The sequence below is a fragment of the Podarcis tiliguerta genome (genome assembly GCF_965153285.1).
Source record: "Podarcis tiliguerta genome assembly, chromosome: 4".
Classification (NCBI taxonomy): Eukaryota; Metazoa; Chordata; class Lepidosauria; order Squamata; family Lacertidae; genus Podarcis; species Podarcis tiliguerta.
The window spans coordinates 75198750-75216648 of NC_139537.1; the positions used below are offsets into that span (position 1 = coordinate 75198750).

Here is a 17899-nt window from a genome sequence, read left to right on the forward strand (position 1 = left end):
ACTTAATCCGTTCCGTATATACATCTCTGACTTTAGTGTGACTGGAATATGGCCTACTGTAGAGAGATCACTGTCGACTATAATCATGCTCCTTCCCTGCTATCGGCACGCTTGCTTTTCTGTCACATACCTCTTGACAACCTTCGCTGGAGTTGCAGTTAATTTTCCAAACTCATCTTTCTCCGAGAAAATCACCACATTTTCTGCAAATTAAAAAAAAAAGGAGGGAAAGGGTTTGAAACGGTCAACGGATCACAGTTGTGAACGAAATTCCCTCGCTGGCACCTGCGTATGGGTGTTTCGGAACAAATCACCGAATTGTGGTGCTGAGTCTTAAATTAGTCAGGGAAGGGATTGCAGGCAGAAGGATGTTTTCAAGGTTACATATAGGCCTTCCCAATTATTCTTCTACTAAATGGAATTTGAGTCCGAGCAGTTTAAAGTTTAAATTAACACGGGGCATTGCCTCAGGGCAAATTAAGCCGTGTGGGATCTGATGTGTGTAAAAAGCAGAAATTAAAAAACTGTTCAAACCTTGTACTTCTTTTTTCTCCCCCTGCATATTGGCCTGGGCTTCTACAGTCTTCACGGAATGGCTGGTGCAGCAAGCTGGAATTTAAAATCATGCCTCTTGTTAAAACCCATTCTTGGCAGATGCCTATGCACAGAATCTCAGAAGTAAGAATTCTCTGACGGGCAGTTACCTTGAGCCGAAGTTTTCGTTTTCACAATGTAGAACATGATGATCAGGACAATAGCAATTGCCATTATGAAAATAGTTGACATGGCGATGATAAGAGCAGTTGCAAGGTGACCTTGACTGGAGAGGTCTCCTGAAAACACAGAGACAGATTATTAGAGCTGTAGCTGCAACCCCATTAAAGACATTTAAAAGTGTTAACCATATGAGCTTGTCTCTAGTCACCAATTATGGATTACATTTGTACAGGATAACACAAATATTTCTAAAATATTTTTGAAACAGGAAGCACACTTCCTTTACTTTTCATATCTGCCACCTCGATAATCGGGGGTGGGGGGCACTTTTACCATTATTAAGGCTCAGGTCCCATATCTACTTAAGCTGGCAGTAAGTCTCATGGAACTTACTCTTGAGGAGGGCGTGCACAGGACTATACTGTAAGGCTACGATGTCAGGCACATTTGCGTGCAAATAAACTCCACTGGACTCGGAAGAACACTAATCTTGTATTTTCATTTACTTAGCTTGCAGTTTTTTTTACTTGCAGTAAAATGCCAGATGTAGTCTTTGTAATTCAGAGTCAGTATCGCATGTGTGTCTGTGCTTCCAAGTAGCCAGTATTTTGCAGGATGGATTCAAGTCCATCTGGCAAATGTGGGTTTGCACAGCTAAAATGGATTTAAGCTCTCTGTTGCCCTAGCACAACGTATCCATGTAAACAACAACGGATCTTTTTGCAGTTAAGAAAGTGATGGTGAAAAGTGTGGGATTAATGGAATGATTAATAGGATAATGTGCAAACGCCCTGGAACGAAACCAAGAGGAATGATCATTGTCATATAACCTCCCTGTAAACAAAGTAGAACGAATGCTCGATAAAGTCTGGATATCATCTAACTGCCGTTTCCCCTTTGTGCAAGGAAATCAGGATAAATGCTCCATAAATAGGTTGCCTTGCCCTCAAACTCAAACTTTCCTACCCCCCCCCCCCACAGCACAGAGCACCTTTCTCAGATCACACTCCTGCAGGTGAAATTGCCTGTTCAGGAAATTGTCATTTAACTGTTAGCAAGCTTGCACTACTAGATTCCCCTTCCCTAAATTGTTTGTGAATGTATCAAAATGTTACGTTAATTACTGAATATGAAAATTTTCAAACAAGCAATTCACTTTTCATATGTGCCAATGCAGGCCTTTTCATAGTGGTAGTGTGTGTGTTGGGTTTTTTTAAAAACAAAACAAAACAAGCCACCACTAATGAGTAATTGCAAATAAAGTCCGTTTGCAGCCAGCTAAGTATTCCAGTTAGAACACTCCAGAAAAGGTAAGGCTCGCACCTTCAACAGAAACAGATTTGCTGCAAAATTCTCTTCCCCGGTTACTTTGAAATGAATAAACAAAGTGCTTCTTTAGCTTTTGTGAATAACCCATTTATCTAAAAGCTACTCTCTTACAGCGAAATCATCTGGTTTTGTTTAGTTTTTCTGCAGTTTACTTGCTTGTTAGAAATAACGCTCTTGATACACGTTTCTGGGCTAAGGTGAAACACTGCAGTCATTTGCCAATATTCATTAGTGTCTTAAATCGTTCTGTTTGTGGAGCTGGATTTGCTGAATGGATGAATTCCCAATTCAAGAGTAATTGGCCCTGCTTAGCAATTGTGTTTAAAGTTGGCTAAAGTGCCTCTTGCTTTGCAGCAAACAAAGTTATGATCACTGTGAATTCCTTACACGCATTACCAAGTCTTTGGATTGGGATCAGTAGATGACTCCCCTCCCCCCCAATTTTCTGGTGACCTGATTTCCTTGACTTTGTGCCCCATAATGACACATCTGACTGTATTAGCACCAAAAGAGATTGCTCACATCATCACATTTCTGAAATGAACTAAATCCCGACAATCCAAATAAACCTCACTTGATGAGATAAAGGAGCTAAACCAGGGGCCAGCAAACTTTTTCAGCAGGGGGCCGGTCCACTGTCCCTCAGACCTTGTGGGGGGGCCGGACTATATTTTTTTTTGGGGGGGGAATGAACGAATTCCTGTGCCCCACAAGTAACCCAGAGATGCATTTTAAATAAAAGGGCACATTCTACTCATGTAAAAACACGCTGATTCCCGGACCGTCCACGGGCCAGATTGAGGAGGCAATTGGGCTGGATCCGGCCCCCGGGCCTTAGTTTGCCTACCCCTGAGCTAAATTAACTTTTCATCTAAATAAATACACCTCATTTGCAAAGTTCATTGTAAAACTCATCTCTGCTGAAGCATGTTGATTGCTGAAGAAATATTTTTAATGATACTTCATCTATGAGAAAACCGTGAAATGAAATTAAAACACATACTTTAAGCCTGACAGACCCATAGGCTGAGTAAAAAAGAAAAGAAAAGTTTAAATAGAAACAGCTCAGATTTTTGAGACGGCACATCAACCACACATCTCTGTAGGGAAGAAGGCACCTTGCTCCCCTGGCTGCTCAAGCCTTCCAGCCTCCCAGGATTACATACCAAAAGCCAACTCAAGAAAATGCTAAAAGGGGAACTGGGCTTCTTTTCTTACCTTTGTGCACATGCTGGAAAGGAGAATGGGTGCTTGTTCCAGAAATAATTGGGAAACTGGCTGACACCCCAGAGGTAACGCCTGCACCTATCATAATAAAAAAACAAATTTGCCATAAATTTTCCTGGTGACGCTTGTAAAATCTGGGCCATGAATTGATGCATTTGTGAACTGACAGCACAGTTACTTAACTTGCATGAATTTCCCGTCCATTTAAAAGCCAGTGCTTACAATTCAAATGTCAAACACCTAAATATGGATTTATGATGCCGAGCTGTGAAAAACACATTTGGCACACATTTGTTTCTGAACCTAGGGATGTGCCAGCTGAACACCAATGCAAGAGGCACAGCAGTCCTAAACTTGGTTCCCCCCCCCTTTGTTTTTGTAGAAGCAGCTCCCGTTGAAATGAATGGTTTCAACTGGACTTTCAGTTTGCAGCCTTAGACTTATTATATATTTTCAGCCTGCTTTTAAGATTGTTTAAATGGCACTGATTTTTATTATCAGCATTTAAGGCACTGAATCTCTAGCAAAGACAACACTGGGCATACGAGATGGGAGAATTTATTTGGCTAAATTCATGCCCCAATGAAAAAATGACTGATGTTGTTCTACAGTTCTAGGAAGTTGAGAATTTTCTTGGCCCAGCTCCATCAGAGAAATGTGACAGGAAATTAAGTTCTCTTGTAGCGCGTGAAAAACGTCTTGCAGCTTATGAAGTAAAGAAATGTGCATGCTCTAAATAAAGATGCGTTTTTCAAAATAAACGAAGAACTATTACACAATATAAAATGCTCTAATGGCAAAGACAAATACGAGCTAGAAACATTGCCAAAAAAAGCATATAGCTCAGCGATTTCAAATGAGTTTTTCCTATAACAGAGCAAAGTACCTTACAAGCGTGGCTAGTTCTTAAATGTCGTATGTGCCTTTTGTAAGAGACATTTTCATTTGAAACCAAAATAGTTAGTTTTCTGCAGTGTTGAAATAGTAAGGCATGCAGTATATATCTCCTGACTTTAAACCAGGTGGACATAAGCCTGATAGTTCTGGACATTTGAAGATGGTGAATTAGGGCGGTCAAATGAACTGGAGGCTTGGTTAGGAAAGCTCTTGTGTGCTTTCTTCCCATTTTGTCTGTCTTTCATCAGTTAGGATTTACAGTGGTACCTCAGGTTACAAACACTTTGGGTTACAGACTCCGCTAACCCGGAAGTAGTACCTCGGGTTAAGAACTTTACCTCAGGATGAGAAGAGGAATCACGCGGTGGCAGCGGGAGGCCCCATTAGCTAAAGTGGGACCTCAGGTTAAGAATGGTTTCAGGTTAAGATTGGACCTCCAGAATGAATTAAGTTCGTAACCAGAGGTACCACTGTATACTCAAGGGAGGATTTCAGGATGCTATTTGGCATTTTGCAGAATACACCCACAAAGACCTGCCAGTCTGGAGGGGTGTTTACAGTCTTTACAGAGCTTTAATTCTGGATTATTTGCAGGTATTGTTATGTAACAATGAGCATTCACTGAAGTGCTGAGGAATTTTCATGAAGATTTTAAAAAAGAAAATTCACAAATTGCTGCCGAAATGCGGAGAACTGAATTAAAGATTGGAAAAATGAGAATCAAAGTTTATAGTTCTTTCTACCCAAATCCTAAACTTTGCTGGGGTGGGCAGGCATGGCATAGCGTGATTGGTGTGACTTTCTGGATTGCGGTTTAGGTATTGTTAAGAATTTGAATTTTTTATTGTAATGGAAAACCTTAGTTCTGAATTTTTTTAAAAAAGCCAACCGAACATCCGTGTGACTCAGTAAACAAGCCTTTCAAGCTGCATGATCGCATTTTCTAATGAAACCTTCCCCCACCCCCCTTTTATTATTGCCCTAAATAAAACAGAGAACCTTTTAAAACAAACTCCTTCTACAACATGCCGGCTTTCAGAGGAGTAAATAACAAGAAACAAACCCAAGTGTGAGCTCCCTTTCTCACCATTCTCAGCTATGAATGTTCAAGTATCATTTACATCCCAGACCACTTAGCTAGGTTGGGCAGCCGTGACTCACACATTTTCTAAAAAGATTTATGCAGGGGAACTCAAGGACAAATCGCCACACATGGAAATTCCTGCATTTTGGCGTCAAAATGCTGATGACTGAAATTCAAGGACACAAATGTGGGTTGTGTGCTTTTAACCACCTGTACGTAATACAACAGGAATGTTGTGAAGAAACCTACAAGCAGTGCGACAGCGGAAGGTCTGTCGGCCTTTCCATTAAACTCCATTGCTATTTGGGAAATCATAATTTGGCCTTTAAAAAGTTTTTTGTTTTTTCCTCAGTGTATTATGTTCCATTTACCACAGTCCCTTCCTTTAGATCCACATGCCAAAAAGTAAATAGGATTATTCTTTTAAAAGGCTTTAAAATGCTTTGTGCATTTTAGCTGCCACGCTAGAAGATAACCCCGTGTCAGCCTTTCATGTTGGGAAAGCGACAAACTGAAATATGTAGAATGGTTTGGATCCATTAAGGAGGTTCCTCTTCCTTAAGGATTGCCAGTGTGAATAGTGGTTAAAGTGTTGGATGAGGACCAACATTCAAATCCTTGCTCAGTCGCAGTGGCGTAGCGTGGGGGGTGCAGGGGGGGCCGGCCGCACCAGGCGCAACATCTGGGGGGCGCACTTGCACTCGCAGCTCTCTGCCCCTACCTGGCTCACTCACTCTCTCCCACTGCAGTGCTGGCTGTGCGAATCCGATCCGAACCGCCGGGTCACTGCCCACTGTAGAGGGGAGGGTGCTAGGCGTGCGGTGCGGTGCGGAGAGAGAGCGAGGGACTATCTGGGGGAGGGACAGTGCAGCGGGGGGGGGGGCGCAAATTACTTGCCTTGCCCCGGGTTAGGGGGTGCAAATTACTTGCCTTGCCCCGGGTGCTGACAACCCACGCTACGCCACTGCTCAGTCATAAAGCTTGCTGGGTGACCTTGGGCCAGTGACTGCCTCTCAACGTAGTCTACCTCACAGGGTTGTTGTTAGGATAAAACGGGACATGGAAGAACCACGTTCACCATCTTGAGCTCCTTGGAGGAACAGTGGGATACAATAAATTGAAAAAGCTATACGGACTGCCAATATTAAGCCTTGGGAAGCCTATTTTGGGAAGAAGGAGGAAGAAGGATGGATGTGGTCTTGCTTATACAAGGCTCCATGGAAGCTGGTGTCAAGCTGGTGTTTGGGGTTGCATCAAAAGTGGTGCTTAGTAAAGCACTAGGATTTCTGCTTGCACCTTGGGGATTTACTTCCTGCCATGCCCCCCTAAATCTGGAGCAGATTTTGGGTGGTTTGCACCGGGAGAAGGGAGGGAAGAAGGCAGAAATCCTTGTGTTGGTGGGAAACTGCTAGTTGAATACCGCCCTTGGTTTTGTGCATCTGCTTGTCTTGCTACTGGTGTCTTCTGCACTGCAGCTATTGGCTTTTGTAGTAGCAAAATGAAAAACCACCATGCGAAAACTCTAGGTTAGTCTTTCCCCATGGGACCTGCCAGATGTTGCTGTACTCCAACTCCCATCGGTCGCAGCCAGCATGGCCAACGGTCAAGGTTTATAGGAGTTGTAGTCTGGAAACATCTGGAGGGAACCAGATTCAGGAAGGTGTCCCTAAGTTATTCTGATTCACGTGTCCTCCTCCATTCTGTGTTGCTGAAGTGTGCTCCATTTTAAGGCAGGCTCAGTTTGTCAACTGGCATATTGCTCAGGAAAACTTCAGGCGGCGTTTTGAGGTTTCTTAAGTCAGAATACAACTAAATAGAAACCAGAGTGGCAATACTTACACTCTTTTGTGTTGGGAGGTGCCAGGGAGCAAGAGTAGCAAACCATCCCATAGATATTCCGCGGCCTGTTTTCTAGCATGTAGTAACTGCAATGAAAGGACAAGGCAATGAAAGGACAAGGCAGGAAAAAACACACACACCACACAGCAGAACTGGCTTGGTAGCCTTCAGGTATGCTTGAGAAGTAAATCACTTTCTTTGCAAGATGAAATCACTGACTTTTTTGTGTTACTTGTTTAATGGCATTATCCACTTTTTATCCTGCTTGACTAGAAACAGTCTCTCCTCCGCTGCCCTCATAAAGGCAATTAAATCAAGCATTCGAGTACATGACATGAGGTGGTATCACTGCCTAAATCAACAGACGTTTGTCCACTGCGCTTGCATTGCAGCTCAAGACATGTCTCTGAAATGAGTCCCTCTGTGCAAGGATAATTCCCCCCCCCCCAAGAAGTGATGTTCCAGACAAGCACCAGCTGCCTTGATTTTGCTGGCATGCTGAGTATTCAGCTCCAGGGTAATCCTCCTGGGCAGGGAGATGGGGACTGAGAGAGAGAGAGAGCAAAACCTACTAATCAACATCAGGTTTAGAAGGCAAGCAGGGCGAGAACGTGAAGCTCTTTGTTGTGGCCTGTGTGCTTTCTGACATATAGGAATGCGCTTGCGTAAACCATGAGCAGAAACTTCTACAAGGCTCTAAAGACTCAGCTATACAGCTGCAAATAAAACGTTTTAAGTGTGTTGTAAGTGCAATATACAGTGTGGCACTAGATGGAGGCAGTGAGCCTTATAGAAAATTCAATGCTTATTTTCATATGTGTGTAGATTCCACCTTGATCAGAAGTTTCCCAAACTTAGGTCTCCAGCTGTTCTTTTGGACTACAACTCCCGTCATCCCTAGCTAGCAGGATCAGTAGACGGGGATGATGGGAATTGTAGTCCAAAAACAGCTGGAGACCCTAGTTTGGGGAACCCTGCTTTAGATGTGAGGAAGCACTAGACCCGAACCTCTTGTACATTTGCAAATGGCAATATGAACGCATCCAAATTGTAATTAGTAATTCTTTGACTTGAAGAAAAGCAGGAGCACATGTTTTTAATTTGCGTTTCAGGATGTGCTGAAGTTTAGTCATGTAGCCACATGCAGAAGGCACCTGGGCTCAATCCAGCTCCAGCACGGATTTAAAAAAGACTCTTTCCTGAAACCCTGGAGAGCCACTGAAAGTCTATATAGACAGTGCTGGGATAGATGAACCAGTGCTCTGGCTTCGTAGAAGGCAGCTCCCTATGTTCTATGTGACCCTGCTGTCACTTTGAAAAGACAGCACATCTGAACATGGAGGCATCTGAAGGCATGGAGCTCCCAGCCTTCTACGAAGCCAGACCAGGTGAGAATGGACTCTGAGCACATTCAGCCAGACATGTGGTCAGGAATCCTGTGCATCATGTTAGGAGTGGGAAACCTGTGGCCCTCCAGATGTTGTTGGATTTCAACACTCAGCACCCCTGACCATTGGTTATACTGGCTAACAACTCCCAGCACCCTTAAGAAACTATAGTCCCCACAATATGTGTGTGTGTGTGTGTGTGTGTGTGTGTGTATGGGGGTGAACCATGAATGTTAAAGTGCTTTAAGCATAAAAATAATAAAAGTGACTTTAAAATCAATATGGCTTTGTTGAACCTAATACTTTATTAATAAAAAGTAGTGATTTGCTTTAACTGGGGAAAGAAAAATAAATTTAACTGATCTGGTGTGTTATTTAATGCCACTATAAAGATCTAGTGATGCAATCAACTTTTCCATATAAAATGATGAAGGATCATATTCTGACCATGTTGATTTTTCATTTTATCAGAGCGATACTTCAGTCTCCTTTAGGGTAACCAAGAAACACTGGTTTCATTTTGTTTGTTTTTAAAATTCCAATAATTTGGTGGTCTAAAGTTCACAGTTACATTGACATCCTTATATGGGCAAGCTTCCTCCCCTTCTAACATCAAAAAAAAATATTCCTCCTCCTAGTTCTTATTACAAGGCACTTGTTTTATATTTCATTTGTTCTAATAGCATCTGATACTTCCCTTGATTTAAAACATGCTTTTTCAAGTGCTTGTATTATTTACATAGAGTTAATTATCGTGCGCTTAAATGGATGCAGAAAGTAGTTTGGCCAACAGCAGGAATGCAACAAATATGCTTATGTCGCTCAGCATAACTGGAGTTTTTGTTAAGAGACCAAAGGCTCATAATTAAATCCTTACCCAGGGAGGCAAGGCCCGCATTCTGCATCGTTCTCTTGATCTCCGGGTGTCATAACTGTTGCCCGAAAGAATCCCTCGCAGTCCTTGTGCCTCCTACATATCTGGTACCCGCCTTTAGAAAACTTCTCCAACGGACAAGGAACGCAGCCATAACCATCGTCTCTGGTGCCGTAGCCACACGTCTATGGGGGGGTTAACAGAGTTTCTGAATTGAAAGAGCCACTTTTTAAACCAACTTTCAAGAAAATAAAAGAGAACATTAGCAGCCCATTAACACACTGTTTCCTGCAGTGTCTGAGGCCAAAGTTGGTGGTCCTCTTGACTCCCTAGTAGCACTGTATATTAACAGAGCAGGAAAGCCCAGAGACCTTTCTGCTCTGTTGTTCTCCAAACTCGGTTGTGAATAAAAGGATTTTTGCAGCCACATTGAGATGTTCTTTGCAGCGGCGTGTGAAGCTGCTTTGAGTAAGCTTTGACACAGCAGTGGTGCCCGGTGCCCATTTGGTAGGTCAGAAGGCAGATAGGCCAAAGATGAGTGGAGCCAGAGCCAAGGACCAACAACAAACATCCCAACTCATTCTAGTTTAGCCCCTCTCCTCTTTCTTGACAAGTTCAACAAAGGCAATGTTGAGAGTAAAGAGGAGGCGGCTGACAACCAGGGCCATCTCCTGGGCTGCTTGGAAGGAAGAAAGCAGGCATGTGGGGCTGACTGAGTAGACTGAGGGGGATGGGGCAGAGCATGGGCAAGCAACTGGAAGACCAGTCTCCAACGTTTTCCCAGCCATCCCCAAGCATAGCCCCGGATTCTCTTGCAATGACCCCCCTCCCAGTCCCTTCCATGGAGTCTTGAAAGGTGTCCCATCACAGTCTGAAGCCAGGTTGTTTGGGGGGGATCTAGGTCTTTCTCTGACCTAGTGCCAGGCAGTGGAACTCCCTCCCTGGGGAAGGGTCTCTATTCTTGCTTCTCCCCACCGCCACCCATGACTTAACGACAGCAGAGCTGATTGCTTTTAACCTTGATGTTCTAGATCTCATTGGTTTTCTTTTATTTTTCTAAATAACGTTCACTTTTGCAACGTTTGCATGCGGGGTTTTTTTTTTTGTAGATTTGCGAAAGGAACAACAATAAAATTTTAATATACGTTTATCGCCTCTTTGTGTTTTCTCTATTTTATTTTCTTGTTTGAAATTTGTAGTTTAGCTGTTGTGAGCTGCCTTTTGGGGTTGGGTCTTTTCCTTTTCCTTTCCTTTCCCCCATAGGTGTCATAGAAATGAACATGGCACAACACCCCAGCGACTTTCACTCAAGGGTGCCTTAAGCCTTCTCTTTCTCTGTGTTGCACGAGCCACAGAGAGTCTCTGTCAAAGTCCTTAGGGGCTATGGCTCTCTCTACTGCTTCCTCTCATTCACGAGCCAAGACCCTGATCAAAGGAGGTGGGGAGGATGAGATATATAAAGCACAGGACTCTGGCAGGACCTCTTTGGCTGGTGAGAGCCAGTGTGGTGTAGTGGTTAAGAGCAGTAGATTCGTAATCTGGTGAACCGGGTTCGCTTCCCCGCTCCTCCACATGCAGCTGCTGGGTGACCTTGGGCTAGTCACGCTTATCTTAAGTCTCTCAGCCCCACTCACCTCACAGAGTGCTTGTTGTGGGGGAGGAAGGGAAAGGAGAATGTTAGCTGCTTGGAGACTCTTTCGGGTAGTAATAAAGTGGGATATCAAATCTAAACTCCTCTTCTTCTACAGGGAGGGTCTTAAAGAGCCCCTCAGCTGGGGCAGGAGAGGGCAGAGCCAATGCTGTGTAGCCCTTCTCCGTTGGAAATATGGTCCCCATTAAAAAGCAAATGTCAACGAGGACAACAGAACACAGGCCAAATAAAATTTCTTGATTCAGTGTAATTATCTGAAAGTGCCTTGGAGAGAGATTGTTTCTGCCCTGCTGGCCTGTGCCAGACTGCTTTAACATTCCTCCTGGAAGCATGGTGGCTGTTTCCTTCGCAACAGCCATGTGGTGACCATTTTCCTGACAGCGGGGGGAATTTAGAATAATGAGCATGGAGCATGAGAAATAACAGCCCTTGCAGGACCATGTGGTGTGTTGGATTGCGACTATATTCAGCAGTACCGATCTCCTTTCGGTAGTATTGAAAAGGGAGGAAGGCTGAGCAGTTATTAAAAACAACAACACAGGACTTCCAGAAGTGTGTAAGGATAACGCAGTGCAGTGCAGATGTTCCTACGGCCACCTCTAGGATACGATTGCAAGTATGTGAAGAACTCACCATATAAGGTTCTTCTCCTGGCTCACATTGCGGACAATCGTGGCACATTCCGGTAGTCTGGTTGTAGTACTCATTTTCGCCGCAGTTGGAATATTCGGCATTAGCAGAATAAACAAGTGACGCCTGTCACCAAAGGATAAATACTGGTTAATTCCATAGTTTCCTAGTTGTCAATGAATCACATTTGCCTAAAAACAATACAGTAATCAGAGGGTGAAGCACTCTGACTTTTAATCTCTCTGCTATTGCCATGCCTTGTCACTCTCTAGCGATGAACAACTCTGTCCGTTTTGGTTTCTGGTTTTTGCAGTCTTCGTTTCTCCAATTTCCACATCACTTTGCAATTATTATTTTTTAAAAAGCACACTGCATAAAATTGTGCATTTTTGTGTGCTTTTTGCTTAATGATCTTCATCTCTGTATGCAATTTTGACTAATGGTTGCATGTTTGCAGTTTTTCCTAATACAAGGTATTCTTGTTGCTGTTCTCCTTGAGATGCAACAGTTTTAAGAAAGTGGTTGGATTTCATATTATATTTCAAAATATTTTCTTGGGCAGAAATCCTGATGATGTCGATAAGGACTTCATCTGAAGCAACTGTGCAGATATTAAATAATGTTTGCTCAGGTTATCAAAATTAAAATTATGCTTATTGTTAATTTTCTAGGGTTTATAACTGTAGAACTTTTCTGAAACATATGCCCTTGAAATACTTACCATGATAAAAGGAAACATTTGACTCCATTTACATTCTCCCATGTGCAGCATATTATCCTGATAAATTACCTGAAAAAGAAACATCAGTTGTTAATTGCAAGGAAAACATTTAACAGTGCAATCCCTATTCATGTTTAGTCTGAAGTAAGTTCTACCCTCCAGTAGCTGTAATTAGGACTGTAGCTTCAACTTCAGAAGTAAGTTCTACTGATTTCAATATAGCTTAGTCCCAAGTACGTTGACTTAATGCTGCAATCCTAAACACAATTACCTGGGAATAAGTCCCACTGAACTCAATAGGACTTACTTCTGAGTAGGTCCTTCTTATTAAAGGTAAAGGTAAAGGTACCCCTGCCCATACGGGCCTGTCTTGACAGACTCTAGGGTTGTGCGCTCACCTCACTCTATAGGCCAGGAGCCAGCGCTGTCCGCAGACACTTCCGGGTCACGTGGCCAGCGTGACAAAGCTGCATCTGGCGAGCCAGCGCAGCACACGGAAACACCGTTTACCTTCCCGCTAGTAAGCGGTCCCTATTTATCTACTTGCACCTGGGGGTGCTTTCGAACTGCTAGGTTGGCAGGCGCTGGGACCGAGCAGCGGGAGCGCACCCCGCCGCGGGGATTCGAACCGCCGACCTGACGATCGGCAAGTCCTAGGGGCTGAGGTTTTACCCACAGCGCCACCTTATTAAGCCCTGATAAATTCTGTTCCTCCTTTGTTCTAAAAGTAGGTTGTTCAACTGGTTTAGTTCAGTAGACTTCTTAACCAATCACTGATTACCTGATGAGCAAGAAGAAAAAGTGAAGGGAAATCAACAAAATGTTGGTATTTATATCAGCTAGACATACATCAGATCAGCTAGAGAAATGCTCTTCATTAAACTTATTCTGAAAGTCTCTCATTTTGTGGGTGGGAGTATGCATGTGGAAGAATTTAGTGCATTAAATTTGGTTTAAAATAATGGTTTCTGGAGGCATGAATTAATCAAGCCTATATCAATTTGTAAAAATGTTGTTTGCAAGGAGAAGGAAATGGATGAAGTGATACTGCTGCTAATTAATTCTGTCTATGCATATGAATCATTATCAGTACAGAGGATGGTTGCCTAATTTTCTGTGGCTCTCTACTAGCAAATATATATTAATTAAATGGTTTCTAAGGCTGTGTCAAGCTGAACAACACTACTTAGTAGACGAGCAAGCCCAGCATTACTGATGAAATTATCCTGTAAGTAGTGCATTCCTGTTCCCTGGAAATTATTTTACTACTGTTAGCATTTTTTCCCCTCCCCCCTTTTTTATTGCAAACAGTGCTATGTCAGCATAAACTAAAAATTAGATGAGACCAGTAATTAAAGCCATCCTCCATTCCTACGGGAAACAGGATCTAACTCGTTACAGAGTTCATTGAACCCAAGGCTATACTGAACAGGAAGCAATAAGAGGCAGAGGAATCTGCTCTTTCTAGAGAAGGAAGCTTCTAATTAAAGGCACAGTAGCCCTGAACAGTCTCGGTAGTTACTTGGTTGCCCTTGCTGACTGACCACGGCATTCTAATTGTTTTTAAAGGGGGAGGAGAACCACTTCAGATCAGATCTGAAAAATGACAGGAGACAGAAAACAACACGCTGGCAACAACGTAGTCTGGGTTCTCCATTATAAAGTGAGCATAAAATTATGTTAAAATATTGTTAATTGCTCACTATTATAGAGGAAGAAGAAGAAGAACACACAGCCTGATATTTCATTTAGCCTCCTGCCCTGCCTCCCTGCCCCTTTTCTACTAGAAATAAAGATGGCTTTCTATGTATCTTGCTTTTGGAGGCTTTCCCCAAGATTCCCTGTTCCCAGTGTATAAAGTTTTGATTTCCAGAAAGACACAATTTTCATCTCGAAAAGCCAGTTTTTGGAATTGTGCTCGGCTTACACAGCACTGTCTGCCCCAAGTCTGCTCCGAAGAGCGTGTTCCACTGGCTTCAATGTGGTTTACTTCCAGAAAAATGAGTACAGCCTTAGCATCTTAATATTAGGTTTCCATGTCTAGCTGGTGGCCTTATTCTTATGTGTTCCTTCTTGTCCTTTTCAAGCCTGTTGTGTTTTTTTTTGGAGGGGGCTTTGTTGTTACATATGTAAAACATTCTGGAAAATCCTTAAGTCTCCCATATTAAAATCTAAAAAGTTGGCATCTAAGAATCTCACCTGAGGCACAACAGAAAATTGATAAGGTTCATTAATATTTTCTCTCTCTCTTGAGAATGTATTGGGAGAGGAAAGAGTTAAAAATCCTGCTCTGAAGTAGGATAGCGGGGAGGTGGGGGGAGCCCAGTATTAATGCTGCTGCTGCTGCTACAACATGGTATATGCTGCAGGGATTGAACAAATTAAATATCTCTGAAGTTTTGAGGTGTGGCTGCGGCAGTGTGGTCTTCGCAGAAAACATTAACTACCTTTCTAGAAATTCGTTTCAAAAGCCCGTGTCAAATTAAGAGCTTTTCCTAAATCTCAAGGCAACTAATGGCTGCGTATGTGCTAATATATATATATATATATATATATATATATATATATATATATATATTAATCACATACCCGTATCTTACATTTAAATTCGACATAGTTGAAGCAGTGATTATAACTCTTAACCAGCAAGCAGTGAACTCGCTTTGAATATTCCTTCCAGCAAGTAGACTAGCTGAGACAAGTTACTGTATGGGGAAGGGATCTCTCTCTCTCTCTCTCTCTCTCTCTCTCTCTCTCTCATTCTCTCGTTGCTTTAGAACACAATCCAAGCAACATGGGGCACTTTTTAAAAGTCCTATTGATTTCCACAGGAGAGAGTGAACCGTATGCTGAACTTTCTCATTAAATCGATGTGGTTTGAGCTGTGCAACTTTGGGTTGCGCAGCAAAAAAAAACCCCAACAAACCTACCTAGATGCAGGCATTAGAGAAAACAATATAATCACTATTTTCTTCTCTTTCCTCTCCATATACACATTTGGAGGACAGAACCATATATCTATCATTGTGGAAGGAAAAAGGCCCCCTGCCTTAGGTGAACAGTTAGTGTGTTTAGATTGGCCAAACATTCCAGCTACCTTTGCATCATTGCATTGGATGCAGTCCAAGAGCGCACTCCTCCCTGTGCTGTATTTATCTGTTCCCTAACTCTGGCACAGGTGTGGAGAGCTGGCACATAAATAATGTTATGGTTGCTTCTGCAACTGTCACTGTAGACCTGTTGGCTCTGCTCCAGCAAAAAGTAGCCCCGCTTGTCTGACTGAAAAGCAAGCAAGTTAGCGATGGGTAGCCTAAATTCTATGGGGACACCAGCATGTCCACTGTGCTCTGGGTGGGAGCGGCTGTGTTCACTGTGTCTCGGCTTTAATAAAAAGTTTGTTGAGCCTGAAATAGCCCTCCCTCTGGAGCAGCGTTCGAAACTCCCATTGTTCTAGGCACGTTTTGCGACAGGGAATTTCATTAATGTTTCTGAGCTCTTGGAGCAGTACAGCGCCTAAGATTTCAGATTAAAACTGTAGAGTGGAAGGAAAGGAGGACCTTTTTCTGCCTCCCCACTTCCAGCCACTCTCTGAGGATGGGAGAAGGGACCCTCATAAGAATATTAGGGGGGCAGGCAGGGGAAGTATGGCTTTGGGGTTTTTTGCAGTCTTCATATGAGGACTAGACCATGTGAAAAATTAATATAAGGCTTTAGCTGCAGTTCATTTATTTTCAGCTTTGTATTCTTATAAAAAAAGCGTGCCTAAGCATTCTGCTGTGGCGCCCACAACTTAAGTTTAAGGTGCCATTTAGCTCCTAGCTTTCATATCTCAGTTTCTAACACTGCTCCGGAGTCACAGGAGATCAGGGTCAGCCCTACCATTGGGCAGAATGAAGCAGCTGCCTCAGGTGATGGAATCTGTGGAACGGCAGCAACTGAGCACCCACCCACATGTGCCTCTGGCTATTCCCATTCTCGTGAGCTGAGGCGGCAACATTTGCTTAGCTGCCTATCTTGTCATCGTCTTCCAATGTGTACCGCAGGAAGGTTGGGCATAGTCAGCAGGCTGAGTGGCAGCTAGCTCAGATCATGCTTTTCTGCAGGCATTTCTTGCATGTGCTGTTCTGCTCATTAGCTACAAACTGCACCATCTTCTTGAGCAATCAGGCACAAGGTGGAGTGGCAAGGTGCTGGAGGACATGAGACCTGCTCACTAGGCTAGCTTGGTGCCCATCAGATATGGTGGGTGATTGTGTCCCATTGCCTGATGACAAATCAAACACGGGTCAACAGTTTGATGCAGCAGCAAAAATGCTGGTGCTCTTCTAGGCTGCATCAATAGAAGTATTTGTCCCGATCAAGGAAAGCCATAGTCCTGCTCCACTCTGCATTAATCAGACCTGGAGTACTGTGTCCAGTTCTGGGTGCCATAATTTAGATGTTGGCAAGCTGGAGCATGTGTGGAGGTGGGCAACCAGGATGATCAAGGATTTGGCAACAAAGCCTTATGGGGAATGGTTGAGGGAGTTGGGTCTGTTTAGTCTGGATAAGAGACAGAGAGGAGAGATGATAGCCATCTTCAAAGATCTAAAAGGCTGTCACATGGAAGATGGAGTAAACTTGTTTTCTCCTGTTCTGGAGACTAGGACTCAAAGCAATGGCTTCAAGTTACAAGAAAGGATATTCCAACTAAACATCAGAAAGAACTTTCTGATGGTAAGAGTTGTTAGACAATGGAGCGGACTCCCTCAGATGGAGGTGGACTCTCCTTCCTTGGTGGTTTTTAAGCAGAAGCTGGATGGCCGTCTGTCATGTATGATCTAGCTGAGATTTTTGCATTCCAGGGGCTCAGACCTTGGGGTCCCTTCCAACTAAACAATTCTTTGATTCTCATCACTTTTCTGATCCTCCTGTGTCAGGTGTTGCTGACCTACCGTCCCAAACTATGGCCATACAGGCTTGGGTTGGGGCGGGTTGGAGGCCCATAAATTCGCCACACGTCTCACGTGCTGTCAGCAAGAGGCAAACCGTTCCCTCTGGTTTTCATTAATGTATCATTTACAGAGTGTTTTTCTTGGCCTAAGGTGTTAGTTTTACTCTTTATTTACTCTCACAGAACCTCTCTGTTATTTCCATTTTTCATTTGTAGGAACTGAGGCTGTTAAGTAGGTACGTTAAGGTACATGAGGTCCACATGAGAACGGCTTGGGTTTGGCACAGACTTCTGGTTAGAGAAGTGATATGGAGATTAATTAAAACAACAACAAACTCTCTCTATTAAACGGCCTGCATATTAAAGGAGGATCACCCAGAACCCCATTACACAACAATTTCTGCCCCCTTTCCAAGGTCATTCCCTGCTTTCCATCTTTCCATTCCATCCATCTCACTCCTCCTGACTGCTTTAGGAAACTCAACCGGCTTTAGATTCCCCTTTAATCCAGGAATGGGAAACCCACGACTCCTCAGATGTTGTTGGACTTTAACTTCTATTAGCCCTAGCCAGCATGGCAAATAGCCTGGGGTGATGCGATGTAGTCTA

At 43.3% G+C, this 17899-nt stretch overlaps 1 protein-coding gene across 5 annotated transcripts in view; it reads right to left on the bottom strand.

Annotated features, from left to right (window-relative positions):
- The window catches only part of EDAR (ectodysplasin A receptor), a 234985-nt gene that overhangs the window by 7634 nt on the left and 209452 nt on the right, over positions 1-17899 (bottom strand). For 3 of the 5 annotated variants that reach the window (XM_083437951.1, XM_083437952.1, XM_083437950.1), the window contains exons 2-9: positions 12358-12426; positions 11640-11762; positions 9359-9540; positions 7094-7179; positions 3265-3351; positions 705-833; positions 535-609; positions 131-203 (exon numbers count right to left, since the gene is read on the bottom strand). In XM_083437951.1, the coding sequence (XP_083294077.1) occupies positions 131-203; positions 535-609; positions 705-833; positions 3265-3351; positions 7094-7179; positions 9359-9540; positions 11640-11762; positions 12358-12426 (824 nt within the window). Of the gene's footprint in view, positions 1-130; positions 204-534; positions 610-704; positions 834-3264; positions 3352-7093; positions 7180-9358; positions 9541-11639; positions 11763-12357; positions 12427-12664; positions 12679-13041; positions 13139-17899 lie in introns of those variants that run through there. The other 2 variants (XM_083437953.1, XM_083437954.1) reach the window with 2 other exon arrangements.